The sequence below is a fragment of the Oryza sativa genome, chromosome 4 (assembly GCF_034140825.1).
Source record: "Oryza sativa Japonica Group chromosome 4, ASM3414082v1".
Lineage (NCBI taxonomy): Eukaryota > Viridiplantae > Streptophyta > Magnoliopsida > Poales > Poaceae > Oryza > Oryza sativa.
In genome coordinates this window covers 32,668,501-32,685,856 of record NC_089038.1, presented here as the reverse complement: position 1 = coordinate 32,685,856, position 17,356 = coordinate 32,668,501, and the positions used below count along the sequence as shown (strand labels likewise).

The 17,356-nt window shown below is 44.4% G+C and overlaps 2 protein-coding genes and 1 long non-coding RNA gene across 7 annotated transcripts; 2 read left to right on the top strand and 1 right to left on the bottom strand.

The window, feature by feature from the left end:
• Positions 1 to 108: 108 nt before the first annotated feature.
• Positions 109 to 4,631, top strand: LOC4337108 (G-type lectin S-receptor-like serine/threonine-protein kinase B120). Of its 5 annotated transcripts, none has more exons than XM_026024568.2 (8): positions 109 to 477; positions 615 to 2,100; positions 2,808 to 2,906; positions 2,994 to 3,175; positions 3,288 to 3,498; positions 3,602 to 3,839; positions 3,932 to 4,082; positions 4,164 to 4,631. In XM_026024568.2, exons 2-8 carry the CDS (start codon positions 846 to 848, stop codon positions 4,464 to 4,466), a joined length of 2,439 nt encoding a protein of 812 aa, XP_025880353.1. In that variant the 5' UTR covers positions 109 to 477; positions 615 to 845; the 3' UTR covers positions 4,467 to 4,631. The 5 variants fall into 5 exon arrangements, with proteins under 5 accessions (XP_025880353.1, XP_066166025.1, XP_066166026.1 ...); XM_066309928.1 differs by having other exon boundaries at positions 2,805 to 2,906; XM_066309929.1 differs by having other exon boundaries at positions 2,732 to 2,906.
• A 3,948-nt stretch (positions 4,632 to 8,579) lies between these two features.
• LOC4337107 (transcription factor bHLH112) lies at positions 8,580 to 11,482 on the bottom strand. The gene is made up of 7 exons (XM_015778483.3): positions 10,912 to 11,482; positions 10,284 to 10,791; positions 10,071 to 10,175; positions 9,815 to 9,880; positions 9,566 to 9,631; positions 9,351 to 9,404; positions 8,580 to 9,207 (listed from the first exon to the last, which is right to left on the bottom strand). The coding sequence occupies exons 1-7, from the start codon at positions 11,277 to 11,279 to the stop codon at positions 9,061 to 9,063; spliced, it is 1,314 nt and encodes a 437-aa protein (XP_015633969.1). The 5' UTR covers positions 11,280 to 11,482; the 3' UTR covers positions 8,580 to 9,060.
• A 365-nt stretch (positions 11,483 to 11,847) lies between these two features.
• Positions 11,848 to 14,858, top strand: LOC136355968 (uncharacterized). The gene is made up of 2 exons (XR_010740574.1): positions 11,848 to 12,414; positions 12,507 to 14,858. It is a non-coding gene; the product is annotated as an uncharacterized lncRNA (long non-coding RNA).
• Positions 14,859 to 17,356: the final 2,498 nt, after the last annotated feature.

The following is a 17,356-nucleotide window of genomic DNA, read 5'->3' as shown; positions in this document are numbered from 1 at the left end:
TGGGGTGGATGTGACGGGCCGATTTACTGGGCCGCATGGTGAGGAAACGGCCACGATGAACTTTGCAGCTCAGTATGGATATGGGCAAGCCCAGATTGATTCGGAAGCAATGGTTTACGATCCAATTCATGTCCGTGGGCCGAATCCTTCGGCGGCGAGCCGGCGAAGCTTCTCGGTCCGACAACCTGTGCAGCCGGCGGCGCGCCGCCGCCGCCGCCGCCGCCGCGCGCACAGCCTGCCCACCATGCCCGCCCGCCGGTGCCTCCTTGTCCCTCCGCTTCAACCTCCCTCGCCGACGGCCACGACCGGGGCCTCGTCGGGGGACTCGCGTCATGTCCCCTTCGACGGTGCCCTACTCCTACCTCCGCCGCCAGGGACCTCCCATCACAGCCGCCGGCCGTCTACGGCGAGATTTCCCCGGAGACCTAAGGTCCGCTTCAGTCGCCTCCGCCGCGAGCTAAAACCGATGGTGACTTGGTGAGCCAGCCAGTTTCTCAATATTCCCCCCTTTTAACTGTCATACTCACACATGTTCGATGAACTTTCGACTTTGTATTTCTGGATGGAGATGTGCCGATGTATTTGACTTACTGTCCCTGGTAATGAAATTCAAGGAACCTTCACTCAGACGGCATTATGTAGTTGCTGGCTCAAGTTGGGCAGACGATTTGCTGGATGGCCAAATCATTTGAGTCAACTTTGTTCAGCTGGATGAGACCGACCCTTGTTTGGCTTGTTGTTCATAGTTCCTACCAATTGCGTGTCCTCGCTGATAAGAGCTTCCTACAATTGGAGGGAAGAATTGCTTCCATGCTTACTCAACCTTACACAGAATAGAAGGCCTAATGGGCACGGCTTTCGCTACCGTTTTCGTACTCGTGTTCTTGATTTCTTTGTGCAAATCAGATGATCAGCTAACACCTGCAAAGCCACTCTACCCTGGTGACATGCTAATCTCGGATGGTGGTGTTTTTGCTCTTGGTTTCTTCTCCCCAACAAACTCAAATGCTACCTTATATGTTGGCATATGGTACCACAAGATTCCCAATCGCACCGTGGTGTGGGTTGCCAACCGTGACAACCCAATCACTGCCCCTTCTTCTGCCATGCTCTTCATCTCCAACAGTTCTGACCTTGTGTTGTCTGAATCGGGAGGCCACACTCTTTGGGAAGCAAGGAACAACATCACCACTGGAGGTTCTGGAGCCACGGTAGTTCTTCTTAATTCTGGTAATTTGGTCCTTCGATCTCCTAACCACACAATCTTGTGGCAGAGCTTTGATCATTTGACTGATACCATCCTCCCTGGCATGAAGCTCTTGCTGAAATACAATGGCCAGGTTGCTCAGCGCATTGTTTCTTGGAAGGGCCCTGATGATCCATCAACCGGCAACTTTTCCCTCAGTGGTGACCCCAACTCGGATTTCCAGGTTTTGGTTTGGAATGGAACAAGTCCATACTGGCGTAGTGGGGCATGGAATGGTGCGTTGGTCTCTGCTATGTTCCAGAGTAATACCAGCTCTGTGACATACCAGACAATCATCAACAAAGGGAATGAGATATACATGATGTACTCTGTTTCTGATGACTCTCCTAGCATGCGCTTGATGCTCGACTACACAGGAACAATAAAGATGCTGATCTGGAACAGCAACTTGTTTGCATGGTCTGTGTTATTCAGCAATCCCTCTTATACTTGCGAAAGATATGCCTCCTGTGGACCATTTGGTTATTGTGATGCTGCGGAGGCATTCCCAACATGCAAGTGCCTTGATGGATTCAAGCCTGATGGTCTTAACATTTCAAGAGGATGTGTGAGAAAGGAGCAGATGAAATGTAGCTATGGAGATAGTTTCTTGACCTTGCCTGGCATGAAAACACCTGACAAGTTCTTGTACATCAGGAACAGAAGCCTTGATGAGTGCATGGAAGAGTGCAGGCACAACTGCTCTTGCACAGCATATGCTTACGCGAACCTGAGCACTGCCAGCATGATGGGTGACACATCGAGGTGCTTGGTTTGGATGGGGGAGCTTCTAGACCTGGCAAAGGTCACTGGTGGTGGTGAGAATCTGTACCTCCGGCTTCCGAGCCCAACTGGTACTTTTTATCATTCCCTGCCCATCATATGCCTCTACATTGTGATTAATGCCCATACTTACTCCACTTATGCACTGTTAAGTATTAATTAATTTGATTACGCATTTTTTTTTATGCTTTTTAACTTGACCCAGAGCTTTCTAAACTGTTTTATAAAGCATTCTTTCTGATCTATGCTTTCTAATCCATTTCATACTGAATGGGCACCTTGCTGAATTAGGCACTTGTTGCTCTTACTCTTTAGTTGAGGAAGTTATATTAGGAAAGATAATGGTGGTCACGAAACATAGCCTAGTATATTACGACCAATTGTTCAGTTGACACCGATTTCAGTAATTTGTTTTTTCTAGCCGATGCATTTCTTGGTCAGTCCAGTTCATGTACCATTGACAGGACTCAAATTGGTATCCTGCTGCATTAGCAACTTGTGGCCTATCTTTTGGCGTGCCACTTCTGCTACTATGGGACCCAATACTCTATTGCCCAATGTGTAAAGATTTGCCAATTTACCACTTCCTCTGATGTTTGCAGACACACTAAATCTGCCTGTAAAATTCACAATTCATCTGAAGTCTGTAGTAGCATCAAATATGGTTAAAATGAAACATTACTAATAGTAAAGTGCATCTAGTCCATGCACTTGCAAGCAGCTTATGAAGAGAACCTGAAAGTCCCATTCTCTTGTATGGACTATATTTCTGCAGCAGTCAAGAAGGAGACTGATGTAGTGAAGATTGTCCTTCCAGTTGTGGCTAGCCTACTGATCCTCACATGCATATGCCTTGTGTGGATATGCAAATCAAGGGGTACAACAACACTCACATCACTTCTCAAAATGCAGTCCATGTAGTTTTGTTAGTAAAACAATTTCTATATAATACTGTTCTTGTTAGGCAAACAGCGAAGCAAGGAAATCCAGAACAAAATTATGGTACAATACTTGAGTGCCTCAAATGAACTTGGGGCTGAAGATGTGGATTTTCCATTCATTGGGTTTGAAGAGGTCGTAATTGCAACAAACAATTTCTCCAGTTATAATATGCTTGGAAAAGGAGGTTTTGGCAAAGTTTACAAGGTAAGGAGAAGATATATCTTGATATTTCTTTTTTTTTTAATGTCATAGCTTGACATTTCCAGTTAATATTTGGCTTTTACTTGTTTAATTGAACATTTGGTTGCTCACATAGGGAATTCTGGAAGGTGGCAAGGAAGTAGCTGTTAAAAGGCTCAGTAAGGGTTCTGGGCAAGGAATAGAGGAGTTTAGGAATGAAGTCGTCCTTATTGCAAGATTGCAGCACAGAAATCTAGTTAAACTTGTTGGTTGCTGCATTCATGAAGATGAAAAGTTACTGATCTATGAATACTTGCCGAACAAAAGCTTGGATGCCTTCCTTTTTGGTATGTTCTGATTTCCGGCCTTATATTAAATGATTAGTGAATTAGTAAAAATATATACTGAATGATGGCTGACGATACACTTTGTTCATGTTAATATTGGGAGATGCTACAAGAAAAACAGTGCTTGATTGGCCAAACCGGTTCAAAATAATTAAAGGGGTAGCAAGAGGGCTTCTTTATCTCCACCAAGATTCAAGATTAACAATTATTCATAGAGATCTCAAAGCAGGCAATATCTTGCTGGACGCTGAAATGAGTCCCAAAATATCAGATTTCGGCATGGCACGGATCTTTGGTGGAAACCAGCAACAAGCAAACACCACCCGTGTTGTTGGGACATAGTAAGTGATGCATGAATTATCTAATGCTTAATGTGATCAAATTTACATGTTTACTGATTCAAACGGTGCATTCCTCACCGCTTAACAAACAGTGGGTACATGTCTCCTGAATATGCAATGGAAGGAATCTTTTCTGTCAAGTCTGACATATATAGCTTTGGTATTCTACTTTTGGAGATCATAAGTGGCTTCAGGATCAGCTCACCCCATCTCATAATGGGCTTCCCAAACCTTATAGCTTATGTAAGAGCAGCAGAATGCTTAATTTCTTCAGCTCAAACGATGCATACTTTTGTAACTGATTCTTATATTCTGTTGGTGTAGTCTTGGAGCTTATGGAAAGATGGAAATGCAAGGGATTTGGTGGACTCGAGCGTTGTGGAGAGTTGTCCACTCCATGAAGTTTTGAGATGTATCCACATAGCGCTCTTGTGCATTCAGGACCATCCAGATGATAGGCCGCTGATGTCATCTGTTGTGTTCATGTTAGAGAACAATACTGCACCGCTACCTCAACCAAAGCAACCTATATTTTTTGTGCACAAAAAACGCGCAACTGAATATGCAAGAGAGAATATGGAAAATTCCGTGAATGGCGTGAGCATTACAGCCTTGGAGGGGAGATGAATGTTTATATTTGTTTTATCCTTGTCTGTAAATTTCGGCATTTTCTGCAGCTATGCGTTATTGTAGGAATGGTGATTCATTGCTTCTGCTTTTGAAACGAATATAATCCATTATCAACAAATTTTGTATCCGTTGCCAAATGGACGACGGACAATTGTCCTGACATCTATTGTAGATCCTAGTTATGTCAGTGAAATGCAATCATCTTATTAAGGGCGCGTTTGGTTGGAGGAAATTGTTTGGATGGTGGGTGTCGGAGTTTTAGAATGAATTAGGAAGGAGAGTTTGAGAGCAAAATCTCAACTTTTCAATATGTGTTTAGTAACAGTTAATTTGGAGGGGATTCCCTTCTTAAGTATGTCAGGATATATCTGAATTGTATGTCATCACTTGAACTTTAATTCCCACTCAAACTTTGTATGATTCTCATCTCTACTACCAAGGGACGAGAAATAAAAATGAAACTCCCAACTTCCTCCTCTAAACTACCAATCCCTTTTTGTTAAGTCGCCAAACATGCCGTAAGGGTTAGCTCAGAATGGAATGGATGGAAAACATCAGTATAGTTCCATCTTCTAATCTTCTATGCCATTTGTCCATTGCCTGACTGCAATCTAAAACTTGAACAAGCCCATTCCTGCTGCATCGGCCCACTCGTGGGTACGGGCCGATTTGTTTGGACCCAAGTTGAAGAAAGGGCCCGTATAGTTAGTTATTCGGGCCTACCTTTGGAGCGGAATTTAACTATTTGCCACTTTTAGGTTTGCCAATTATTCAAATATCCCTCTTATGTTTGTATTTAATAATTTGTAGAGGTAATTTCTTAACTATTTGCCACTTTTGCTTACGTGTCATGCCACCGTACGTGCCAGCGTGAAAAGCAACGTGGACCTCACCCGTCAGCCCCTCTCCTCACCTTCTTCTCTATCTCCGGTCGCCGCCCACCTCCCACCGGCCCGCACTGACCCTGAGCCGTCGTCGGCCACCAGCCCGCGCTCGCCCATCCCCCCGCCAGCCCCGCTCGCCCCGCACCGTCGACAGTGTCCACCACCACTACTCCTTCTCGTCTCCCCCGACTCCGATCCGACGTGCCTCGCCGATCCACGCGACAGCGGCCGGCGAGTTCGCCGAAGCCATGCCGAGCTCGCCGAAGGTCTTCTCCTCGGCAACCACCTCCCGCCGCGCCACGCTTCGCCGCCTCCTCTCCACCCCGGCCTTCTCCGCCGCATGCCTTCTCTTTGGCCTCGCGGGCTTCCTCGCCGATGCGCTGTCCATTTGTTGGTCGCCAGGGAGCGCGCCACGCGCCTGCTGCCAGGACTCCTCGCCTGCTCTTCGTCTCTGTCGCGTGGGGCCAGCGGCCGACGACGGCGCGGGGCTGGCGGGAGGTGGGCGACGACCGACCGGAGATAGAGAAGGAGAGGAGAGGGGCTGACGGGTGGGGCCCACGTTACTTTCCACGCTGGCACGGTACAGTGGCACGTCACATATGCAAAAATAGCAAATAGTTAAGAAATTACCTCTCTCCAATGGCAAATTATTAAGTGCAATATTTGGATAATTGGCAAACCTCAAAATGGCAAATAGTTAAATTCGGGTCAAGATTGGATCGGTACCCTATCTGCCTCTTCTCATGGGCCGAAACCGCCGAATCCCTCGCCGCCGGCGGTCTGCTCTCCGGCGGCTCGTCCTCCATCTCCTCCGCTTCCCTGACCTCGCTTCGCAGCCGCCGGCCGTCACCTCGGTCGCCGCCGCCGCGGACAATCCCGTCGGATCTACTACAACTGACGGCGACCAACCCGTCTGTGTCCATCACCCATCGAGGTTAACGAGAACTCGTCGAGATCTCAAAGCAAAGCGAGGAGGAGATCTGACATGGAAGCACATGCTTGACTTTCATCAGAGATTCAGAAAAAAAGTGAATAATTTTACAGCTGTGAGCAGTCGGATTTGAGATGCAGCTGATAGAAACCGTTGGAAGTACAAGGGCTTGACTTCCAGTAAATGACAATGTCAGCAAGTGAGGCTCTTGCAAATCTCTCAGTATCAGGAAGGTAGGAAAGCCCCTTTCAAGTGACCATGACCTGTAAGATTTCAGAGATCTGCTTTCTTCAACATTGCAGCCTAACTCAGCCCAATCATCCACATTTCATCACTTTGTCAGCAGAAAAAGAAAATGGCATTCAGCAATAGTATCATATTATAGCTACAAAAACATTGTCTTGCTGATCTTTGTTGGATCTGATAGGTTCAGTTAACAGGTGGCCGAGACTGAGATGAGTTTGCAGTGTAGCCTTCTTTTGTCACTGTCAGGTACTCTCGCAAGCCGGCCATATTGTGCATTCTGGTGGCTAGTCATGTAAAAATGTTCTAACAGAATTGAGCATGCAGAGAACCAATGCAGCTATGTGAGTCTCTGAGCTGACAATACAGGGCAAAGGCAAACCGGGGAGGCAGATGGTGGATGCAATGCAGATGTCTAGCTCATGGATTTCTAAATGTTTTGGTAAATAAAGAGAAAAAGGGTAATGCTCCTTATTGATTGACCAAACTTTTATATATTTTTATAATATATATCTTCTAGATGTACATAGTGGTTCAGTAAGGACTGAATTCTATTATTGTGTTTTTGCGCATGATGTTGAATTGTTCTTGTCTGCTAGCTTTACAGGAGTTCGTCGCATTTGGTTTACCATTTCACTAAGGAGAATAACATGTATGGTTGTAGCTCTCATACAAGTGAAACTTGAATCAAATTCCATGACAGATACACATGATGGTTCACTCAGTTCTAAGAAATAAAGGGTTCAAATAGAATTGTATTCGTGCAGTACAAATATTAATGGATTGGGTGAAAATCAACTATTTGACATATCTCCCTCTACTTTTTGGCACTGAAATTCTTTTGAAGAGCATTTCTGTTGAATTTTGACTCTGTATACCAACCATGAATCTTGGTAAAAAGTTCGTTTTGGGGGTTAAAAGCTATGGTTTTACTCATGCTATTTGAAATTTCAACACCCTCAACAGAACCAGAATTGTATTGGACATGTGGTGCGTTGAATTTCTTTTGAAGAGCATTGGTGTGATAAAAAAAAGTTCAATTTTCTCTGGAAAAAGGGTAAAGGCTTCGCTCATGCAGTCACTAATCCACGCGTATGGACTCAACTAGACCATAAGGGTTGGATGGGAGCGTATCCTATGCACACATGCCCTCACGTGTACACACCATGTACACCAACTAAAAATTATCACAAAAAATTCTAGGAAAATTCATACATGTACTTTCAATAGTATTACATCTACGTGCAAAGTCGCATCTTCAAATTCATTCTACATAGAGAATAACAAAAAAGATAAAATTCTGACAAAATTGCAACCTTAAAACTGTTAGATTTTTTGTTTTTTTTGTTACGGCTAAAATATAATGAATTTGACGTTAAGATTTTAACCCTAGGTGTAATACAATTGAAAGTATGTGTATGATTTTTTCTAGATTTTTTTGTGATATTTTTTAGTTGGTGTGCACGTGTGTACACGTGAGGGCCTGTGTGCATAGGATATGTTGCCGGGTTGGATATGGTGCAATGCTACCAGCATAAGCATACTGGCATATATAGACCAGCCAGTCGAAGTTAGCGTCCCTAACAAGGGGGTCAGTGGGTAAAAGAGATATACGGAATTACCGAAGTCAGTAGTCAAGTCACAAAATGGTAATTATAAAATTATTATATTTGTGAAAATATTTTTCTTGCCAAATTAAATGGTTTGCATTTCCATATATGATAAATCTAACCATTCTTTGATATAATACTGAGCACCGAAATTATAGGAACTTGACAGCATACGTCAAAATATCTTCCTAATATGATTTTATCAATGGATCAATTTGCATTTTTCCTATCTTTGTTCATATAATAATAAAATGCAGTAGATGAGTAGAATATGCCCAAGCAGAAGTGTTCGGCATGCTGATATGCACTACAGAAATGGAATTGTTAACCTGAAAGTTCTGGAAATAATTAAGCAAAAGAAACACATGCACAAATTCTTGAAGCTCTACTTAATAGCAAAACATGCGGTCAGATTTAAAAGAGAAGCAAGCAAAAGGTATCATTAATCAAAGAGATGGCACTTTTATTTGGTACAATCAACAGAGAGAAACCTGCTACATTACTTAATTGATCCACCATTGAATCGAACCATCAATTCTATAACAAATTCTTCCGCAACTACTCATTGATACGATGCAACCTAGCAACCAATCATAAGAACCTGATGATGATCAGTACATAATTCTGTCCCCTCTCAACTAGCCGATTCCTTATTCTGTGATGAACCTGAAGAATGAATCCAAGTCTTCAAGCACTCATTCCAAAGGTTCATCTAGCTAACTAGCTCAGTGCTTTGCTGATTACAGCCACAGCATCAGTACTACTAGGGTTACGAAATTATCATCATACAACTAGTACGTAGATACAATCAAGAAACATCAGATCTCGATTTGTGCTAGCTAGGCGACTATATTAGCAGCTAGCTACTCGATCGTTAATTTGACGCTTCTGATCAGTGTTCTTCAGTTCCAGGACTTGTTCTTCTACCTAATAAAGTTGGCACCAAATGGAGTCCACAGCTCGACGGGCACCTCGCTGGCAACGGCGAACGTGCTCGATATCGGCACCAGACAAAGCCCCCGGCCCTTCAGTGATATCTCGCCGTGCTTGGACTTGTCAGGACTTGAGTTCTGAAACGAAACAAATCAATTGCAGAAGCCATCATCAGCACTGGCTTGAACAGAGATGACACACACAGATCGATCATAAGTACAGTGATCGATCAGAATGCTGAAAAGGAGAGCAAGCATGCAGCATCCAACACTGGCAATACCTTCAAGTGGGGCACTTGATGGGCACCGTTCTTCAAGTATGGAGCACTAAGAGCCTGCAGAAAACAAAACACAAGACAATGTTCAGGTAACACTGATCATCAGTCTCTCTTCTCTGAATCTCTGATGCATGATTCATCTGAAGAAACGTGCGAGTTCGTGCTCCAGGATGCTATAATTAAAGGTGGGGAATCATGGTGTACTTGCACACACTTACACCAACTTGGTCGTGCAGGAACTTGATGTACTCGATGGTCTCATGGAGCACCGATGCGGTATCCGTCTGCACGCGCGCACATCGAGAAGAGAATAAGATTGTGTTGTTTTGCATATAGTGTATAGATCTCGAAAGGAGGAGGAGATCAAAAAGGAAGAACTCTTTTGCACAGAAGATGTTGATGCATAGTTCCAAGCACTCTTGTTGTTTGTAATATAGTGCACATTGGCCATCAAAAGCCTCCCTCACCTTTCCAAAAGGAGAGACTAGTTGTTGGAGCGCTGTGATCCTGTCCCCTAGCTTCTCCTTCCTAACCTGAAGTATATTGCAATTTGCACATACGAACAACTTTAGTAAAGATGCATCTATATCGATCTCTTAAATTGCATGACCTATATATTATTGTGACATCAAATAATGCAGACTGTTTTATACTAATTAAACCAGATTGAGTTCAACTCATGATGCATAGCAGCTAGCTATGTCTCTGTGAGTATCTATCTACCTTGAAGGTCGGCAATGGCGACGGTGTCTCGAGTCTCGGTTTCTTGAACGCTGTCTCCTTCTTGGTGATCACTGAGCTAGAGTCCCCTACTCCTTCCATAGCAGTCTACACGTATACACATAACAAAACATCAATCACAATGCCCTAAAATTAAAGTAGCTAATGACAGAACTAGCTAGCTATCTTGTATGCATGCATCATCTATGTACAAACCTTTAATGCAAGGGTTGCTGCCGCACGCGGCGGCGCCGGCGACGAGCGTTTGGCAGAGCGAACGCTAGCTTGATCTTGCGCCGCCGCCGCCGCCACCGCCACAGCCGCCGGCATGCCGAATCCGGCAGAAGGGTTCCAGAACGGCGCGTCGTTGGTGAACTGGAGTGAATCCCTGGCCCCAACTGCCTGCGCGAACTTGGCAGCAGCTGCTGGTGCGTGTCCCATCTGCTGCTGGTACTGATGATACTGCTGGAGTCCAGCCAAAGCCGGCTGCTGCTGCTGCTGCTTCGCCGTCGGCTCCATGAGGCTCCTCAGCAGCGAGGACTGGAATCCGCCGTACGGCGACGTCGGCGACAAGAGCAGGTCTGAGCCGAAGCTGGACAGCAGCTCGTGGTGGTGACCTGCTTGCTGCAGTGCTAGGTTATTTGATGAGTGATTCATCAAGCTCGACGCGCTCATGTCATGGTGGCCATCTTGCAGAAACTCATGCAGACCAGCACCGTTGTTCCTGATGAAACGTACACAAAATCGCATGCAAACATGTCAGGATCGATCTCAGCTAAGCTAGCTCTCCATATGATATGGTAGCTAGTACGAGTTAATTAATTGGCTTGTATATATAACTCACATGAAAGGCTGGGTCCAGTCGGTGAAGCCGGCGAGCCCCGGCTGCGGCACGGCGGCGACGGCGGCCGGGTCGGGGATGCTCGCCGGCTCTTGGAAGGTCACCGAGCTGTTGTTGCCGGGCGACTCCGACGACGCCGTGGTGGTGCTCTTCGCCTGCTTGCCGCCGTTGTCAGCTACCATGCCATCGTATCCAGCGGCCAGAGCCGACGACCAGGCGGTGTACCCGGCGAGCTCCGTCGTCGTCGAGCACGTCGCCGCCGCCGGTACCCCCACCGCGTTGCTCCACCACACGCCATGAGAGCTCGTCGTACCACCGCCGCCGTTGTACATCGCCGCCGGAGCTGCGTGCATCATCTGATGATCCCCCATGATCGACGACCACGACGATGTAATAATCTCTATCCTGAACCTCGATCGATCCTCCGTTTCTTGGCTAGCTAGTTTCTTCTTGTGGTGGAGAGAGCTAGCAAGAGAGAGTGAGTGCTTGCTTGGTGTGTGGGTGATGAGCAAGTTGCAGTGGTGAAGGGGAAAGCGAGCTGAGGAGAAGTAGTGGAAAGATGTATAGCTTGTGTATATATATATAAACCGTTTGGAAAGAGGGGAGATGAGATCGAGGAGGAGAATTTTGGCTGTCTGACCACACCGGAGATGAGGCGCCGGATAAACCGGCCGGGGGTCGTTGCCGGTCGTCCGGCATTGCGTCAGGTTATTCTGGTGCAACTGATCATGATCCAGCGGTTGTTCAACAACCCACAGAGAGTTCAGTACTACTACTGCACTAATGGATGTTAGAAGAGCTTAATTCCCCTTGGGATATGTGTACTTAATTTAGTTATGTCAGTAGTATATGCATGCATGCATAAATGTAGTCTATGCATGGTAGTCTTAGGGTTTTGACATGCCCTAGCTAGAGGTGGCCAAATGGGCCGGGCCAAACGGGCGGCCCGGGGCACGGCCGAACCTGTAGCAGGCACGGCCCGGCACGGCCTGCTACAGTAACGGGCCGTGCCGGCACGGCACGAGTAGCCGTGCCGTGCTTGGGCCGCTGGCCGAGCCCGTGGGCCGGCACGGCACGGCACGGCTACTGTAGCGGGCCGGCACGGCACGGCCCGCGGCACGGCACGGCACGGCACGCCGGCGGCCCGTCAGGCGCGGACAGGGCGGGCGGCGGTCGAATGGGAAGGCGCCACGTGGCACTAACGGCTATTTGACCGTTCAAATTTGAAAATAACCGTTGGGAGGCTAAAAAATTCATAAAAATTTCGAAAAAATTCCAAAAAATCTCAAATTTCGCCCTATAAATAGGGCATGAACCCCAGCCATTTCTCCTCATCCCACACTCCTCATCTTGTGCTCTCAAGTGTTTTAAGTGCTCTCTTTGTTCTCAAGTGTGCATTTTTTTTTATTTTGACAAAATTTGCTCAAATTTTGTCAAAAATCAAAATTAGTTTCGTAGTTCAACAGTTTGATCGCAGAGGTTTGAAGAGCTCGCAGTTGGAAAGATGTAAGTAATATTCAAATTTGTGTATTATTTGTATTGTGTTTGTGAATTCAATAAATATTCGAAAATTTGTTTATGTCGGTTTAAATTTTCAGAATGGATCCGAACTTTCCATACCAGTCGCCGTCGTTCACCTTGGGTGATTTCGACCCCAACTACATGTCGGGGTTTGACGGTACCTCCGGATCGGCTCCAACTCCACCATCTGTGGAGGAGGTACCGGTTCATACGGCTGTCGTTGAGGAGGTACCGGTTCAGGCGGAGACAGCTTCGGAAGGATTTTCCGGAACCGCGAGCGGAAGTGTTTCGACACACACCGGCTCGAAGAGATCGAGAACCTCCGGTGTGTGGCAAAGCTTCGACGAGATAAAGGAAACATGCCCCGACGGAAGGGAGGTATCGAAAGCCCGTTGTAGAATATGTAGGCAAATTTTATCTGCTCGTTCTTCTGGTGGTACAGGTCACCTCAAGCGCCATGCGGAGTCGTGTGCCAAGAAGCAAGGAATACAACTCCGGCAGCAGCAACTTATGGTAAACCCAGACGGTACGGTACACAGTTGGGAGTACGATCCCATGGTTGCTCGGGAATCTCTTGTCCGGTTAATCGCCAGGCAAGATTTACCCCTGAACTTTGGGGAGTCCCCTGCTTTTGAACATTACATTCAGCAATCTCATAACCCTAGGTTTAAAACTGTGAGTAGGCAAACATCAACTAGAGATTTAGAGAATGTTTATCACAAGGAAGCAACTGCACTTAAGGAACTGTTTAGTACATGTACTTTCTCTGTTAGTGTTACTTCAGATATATGGAGTAGTAGAGCTAGAGAGGATTATCTTAGCGTAGTTGTTCATTTTGTTGATGATGATTGGCAATTACAAAAGAGAGTTTTAGGGCTTAGGTTAATAGATGTCTCACATACAGGAGAAAACATAGCTGAAAGAATTAGGGAAGTAATTAATGAATTTAATCTTGCTGATAAAATATTTGCTGTCACCCTAGATAATGCATCTGCTAATTCTAGGGCTATTGAAATATTGCAACCTTTATTTTGTGTGTATGCTCAATCTTTTCTACTCCATCAGCGTTGTGCATGTCATATAATTAATTTGATTGTTAAGACTGGCATGAAGAGGGTAGGTGACCACATCGATGCTGTTCGTCAAGCAATCGCGTGGTTAACTGCTTCTAACCCGCGGATTGCTGCATGGAAGAGGTTTTGCAATGCGGCCGGTGTGAAAGCTCGTAAGTTTGCCACCGATGCAGAGCATCGGTGGAATGCAACGTATTTAATGTTAAAAGTTGTTTTACCTTATAGTAGTTTACTTTCTGATTTTGTTCAGTCACGTGGTGGCCCAAGAAACAGTGACGGGTCTTCAGTACTGAACGAGCATGTTTGGGCAATTGTCCAAAAATTTTACCAATTTCTAGAAACTTTTTATGATTGTACTCTAACTTTGTCACAAGTTTATTATCCAACTGCTAATATAATTTTGCACAACCTTCTTGAAATTGCTACTTTATTTAAATAATACGAAAATGATGACGTTCTAACTGAACCTGTCTTTCACATGAAACAAAAATATTTGAAATATTGGAAAAATATACCTATGTTGTATGCTCTTGCTTTTGTTTTAGATCCTAGGTGTAAATTAAGGGGATTGTCTGCTATTTTATCACTTGTTGGAGATACTATAGGTGTAGATTATAGTTCTTTTTATACTGAGGTTAGATGTAAATTATATGAGGTTTTTGGAAGATATGAAGTAAAGTTTCAGGAAGTTCGCCAGCAGAGACCCCCTCCTATCCCCACTACAGGTAAGAAGAAGATACAGTGGGGTAGGATTTGGGGTGGATCGTCTTCAAGTTCAATCCAAGGTGGTGGCAGTTCGTCGGCTACAAGTGGAGACGCCTCTTCGCATGTTGTGGCCGAAGAGTTGTCCGGTTATTTGGACAGCGACGCCATCCACCACGAAGCACAAGATTTCAACGTCCTCGGGTGGTGGAATGACCACAAGATAACATATCCTGTGCTTTCAAAACTAGCACGGGATGTGTTGACGGTGCCCGTGTCGACGGTGTCCTCCGAATCGGCCTTCAGTCTATGCGGCCGAATCATCGAAGACCGGAGGACGACTCTGCGCAGCGACCACGTCGAAATGCTACTAAGCGTTAAAGACTGGGAGCTTGCTCGACAACATGCCCAATACACTGCGGACAACCAAGAATTGGCCGCCCAGTTCGAGCAACTCTACCTGGATCCAGACCAACCCCAGTAGAATTTTGTTAGAAGTAGTTCTGACCTTTGAGCTGTACTCTTTTCTTTGTCATGGTTTTCTCATTTTCCCCTATGAGTTTTTACATGACAAAGTTTTTAACGAGGCAGCATGTATCATTGTATCCTGTAATGATATAAACATCAATAAAGGTCATTACTATTTTTAACAAATTCTTTTGCAATATTTTCGCAAGTGTGGATTTATCTTTAAATTATTTCAAAATAATGAATCACAATCTATATTTTTAAATTTTTCAACACAACAAAAAAATACCATTTTTTCTTTTTTTTAACATTAGCAAATCATTACTTTTTTAAAAAACTTTTATTTCCATTTTTTAAATACCATTTTTTCATTTTTTAACATTAGTAAATCATTACTTTTTTTAAACATTTTATTTCCATTTTTAATTTTTTTTTCCTTATACATTTCCTTTGCTTTTTTTTTAAAAAAAAACACTGTGCACTGCAGGCTGGCGGGCTGGCGGCCTGCCTTCACGGGCCGCCGTGCCCCGAACGGCCCGTGGGCCGCGGGCGTGCCGTGCCGGCACGGGCACGGCCCGGCCATCCACGGGCCGTGCTTGGGCCGGCGGCTCGGCACGTGGGCCGGCACGGCACGGCCCGTTTCATCAGCCGTGCCTAACGGGCCGTGCTGAAACGGGCCGTGCCGGAACCGTGCCCGTGCCGGGCCGGGCCGTGCCGCCCGTTTGGACACCTATAGCCCTAGCTGCTTGTGTACTACTGTAAAAAAAATGTACCAGCTTTGTTTTTTGTCTGGTAATTAATTAGTTGGATCATAATTGTCGTTCCTCAGAAAGAGCATCTGTAAGAAATGTAGGGGGGGTGGATGTGTGCAGTGTAACTCATATAGGAATATAGATTATATTATTCCTTTGGAATTAATTAAAAGGAGATTAGACAAAAAAGAAAATTCCCTTTATTTGTGCCAAACATATCACATCTAGCTATACTGTTGTGCTATGTCTAGAAATTCCTACCTCCATTTCTTTCTTTTTTTTATTTTACGATGTTCCAGTAGTGGTAGCACACACTAGTACTAGCTAGACATGCCATTTGTCAGCAATTTTGAGATTCTCTTATATTTATTTTTTTTGGGGGGTACACAATATTAATATCACTTCAATAATTGATTAATTGATAGCAATATGCATGCATGCTTTTCACGATAGAATCAGGATAAATATGTCGAATCAGTTTAAATTAATGTCTTATTATCCTTCTGCAAATAAAACAAGCAGTGAAAGACTAGCGAATAAATTCTATGTAATCAAAGGCATTGACCTCTCAAAAGAAGTCTTAGCGATAGCAACAGAAACAAATAAAAATTAGAACGATTAGAGGGAATGTTTGATGATATCACCTAACCGTAAAGGGGTAATGAGCTGCGGCACCTAATTCCCGGCCTGTACCAAGAAGTCTTGTTTGTGTGTACCATAGTCTTCATCAATTGCTCTAATCTAACTCTCTACGAATTACTTTCTCGTTGGTAATTATTGTTAATCTTCCCATCAACTTTAGTTTATTGTATAGCATTTCACACTAGAAGATAAACTCAACGTCACAATCTAAACACAAATTACACACGTACCCTCTGACCTCTACAAATTATATTTTATTTGCACGCCTGCTGTCATTGTAGTATATATATGATGTTGCGCTAATTAAATCATGTAGTACTTGAGTGGCATGCAGAATGATATGCACATATACTGATTGTTATATTGTAAGACTAAACGACTTATTAATTAAAGCGGGTATGTGTGAAAGTCATTTTTCCTATGGGACGTCCCTCTTTTTTATGTCACCTAAAAAGCGGTTTTTTTAAAAAAAATAGATATATATATATATATATATATAAATTCACGAACATATAGATTTAAATTTAATTTTTATATACAAGTTTTAAAAATAAAAAATGTGACTGTGAATCTCGCGCACTTCTCACAGAGTCACATCCATATATACAAGTTGAGATTATCTCCTATCACTACTGGAGAAACCCACGTCACTCCCAGTTCGAAACACCTTTTAATCCTGGATATGTTACCGGGATGCCCAATCCGGAATTAAAGATGTCCATTTTTAGTCCCGATTCAAATAACTGGGTTTAAAGATAAATCTTTAGTACCTATTGGTGTTACAAACCGGAACTAAAGTTTTTTTTCCTTTTTTTTCATTGTATTTTTGTTGTCAGCATATTGATTTCACGCCGAACTCACCAACGTCACAAATTCACAGCTAAACTCACCAACATCACAAAATTCACGGATCAAAATGACTACACGAATTCATAGAACATTGACATTACTAATTCACATGCTCAACAAACAACACAAGTCCACACATCACAAAACCAACAATCCGCACATCGACATCAGCGTTGCCGACGACCCCTCCGCCCGCTCGGCCGCCGCCTATGCCACCCTCCCTTCCACCTGCCCGCCCGGGCACCGCCTCCCTTCCACCGAGGAGTGTGCGGTTGAATTTTTTTTTCAATCTTTGGTCCTGGTTGGTATAAATAACCGGGACTAAATGTTAATCTTTAGTTCCGGTTGGTGGGACTAAAGATAGTAAGGCCTGATGACTTTTTAAACCGGAACTAAAAATGTTATCAACCAGGACTAAGATCAAAAAATTCCCTTCAGCTT

Excerpts from the sequence above, each read along its gene's own strand:
- LOC4337108 (XM_066309928.1), top strand. The coding sequence starts at position 846 with ATGGGCACGGCTTTCGCTACCGTTTTCGTACTCGTGTTCTTGATTTCT. Across the intron at positions 2,101-2,804 it reads CCGGCTTCCGAGCCCAACTG|CAGTCAAGAAGGAGACTGAT; the intron begins GTACTTTTTATC and ends ATATTTCTGCAG. Across the intron at positions 3,840-3,931 it reads ACCCGTGTTGTTGGGACATA|TGGGTACATGTCTCCTGAAT; the intron begins GTAAGTGATGCA and ends CTTAACAAACAG.
- LOC4337107 (XM_015778483.3), bottom strand. The coding sequence starts at position 11,279 with ATGGGGGATCATCAGATGATGCACGCAGCTCCGGCGGCGATGTACAAC. Across the intron at positions 9,881-10,070 it reads CGCCATTGCCGACCTTCAAG|GTTAGGAAGGAGAAGCTAGG; the intron begins GTAGATAGATAC and ends AATATACTTCAG. Across the intron at positions 9,405-9,565 it reads TCCTGCACGACCAAGTTGGT|GCTCTTAGTGCTCCATACTT; the intron begins GTAAGTGTGTGC and ends TGTTTTCTGCAG.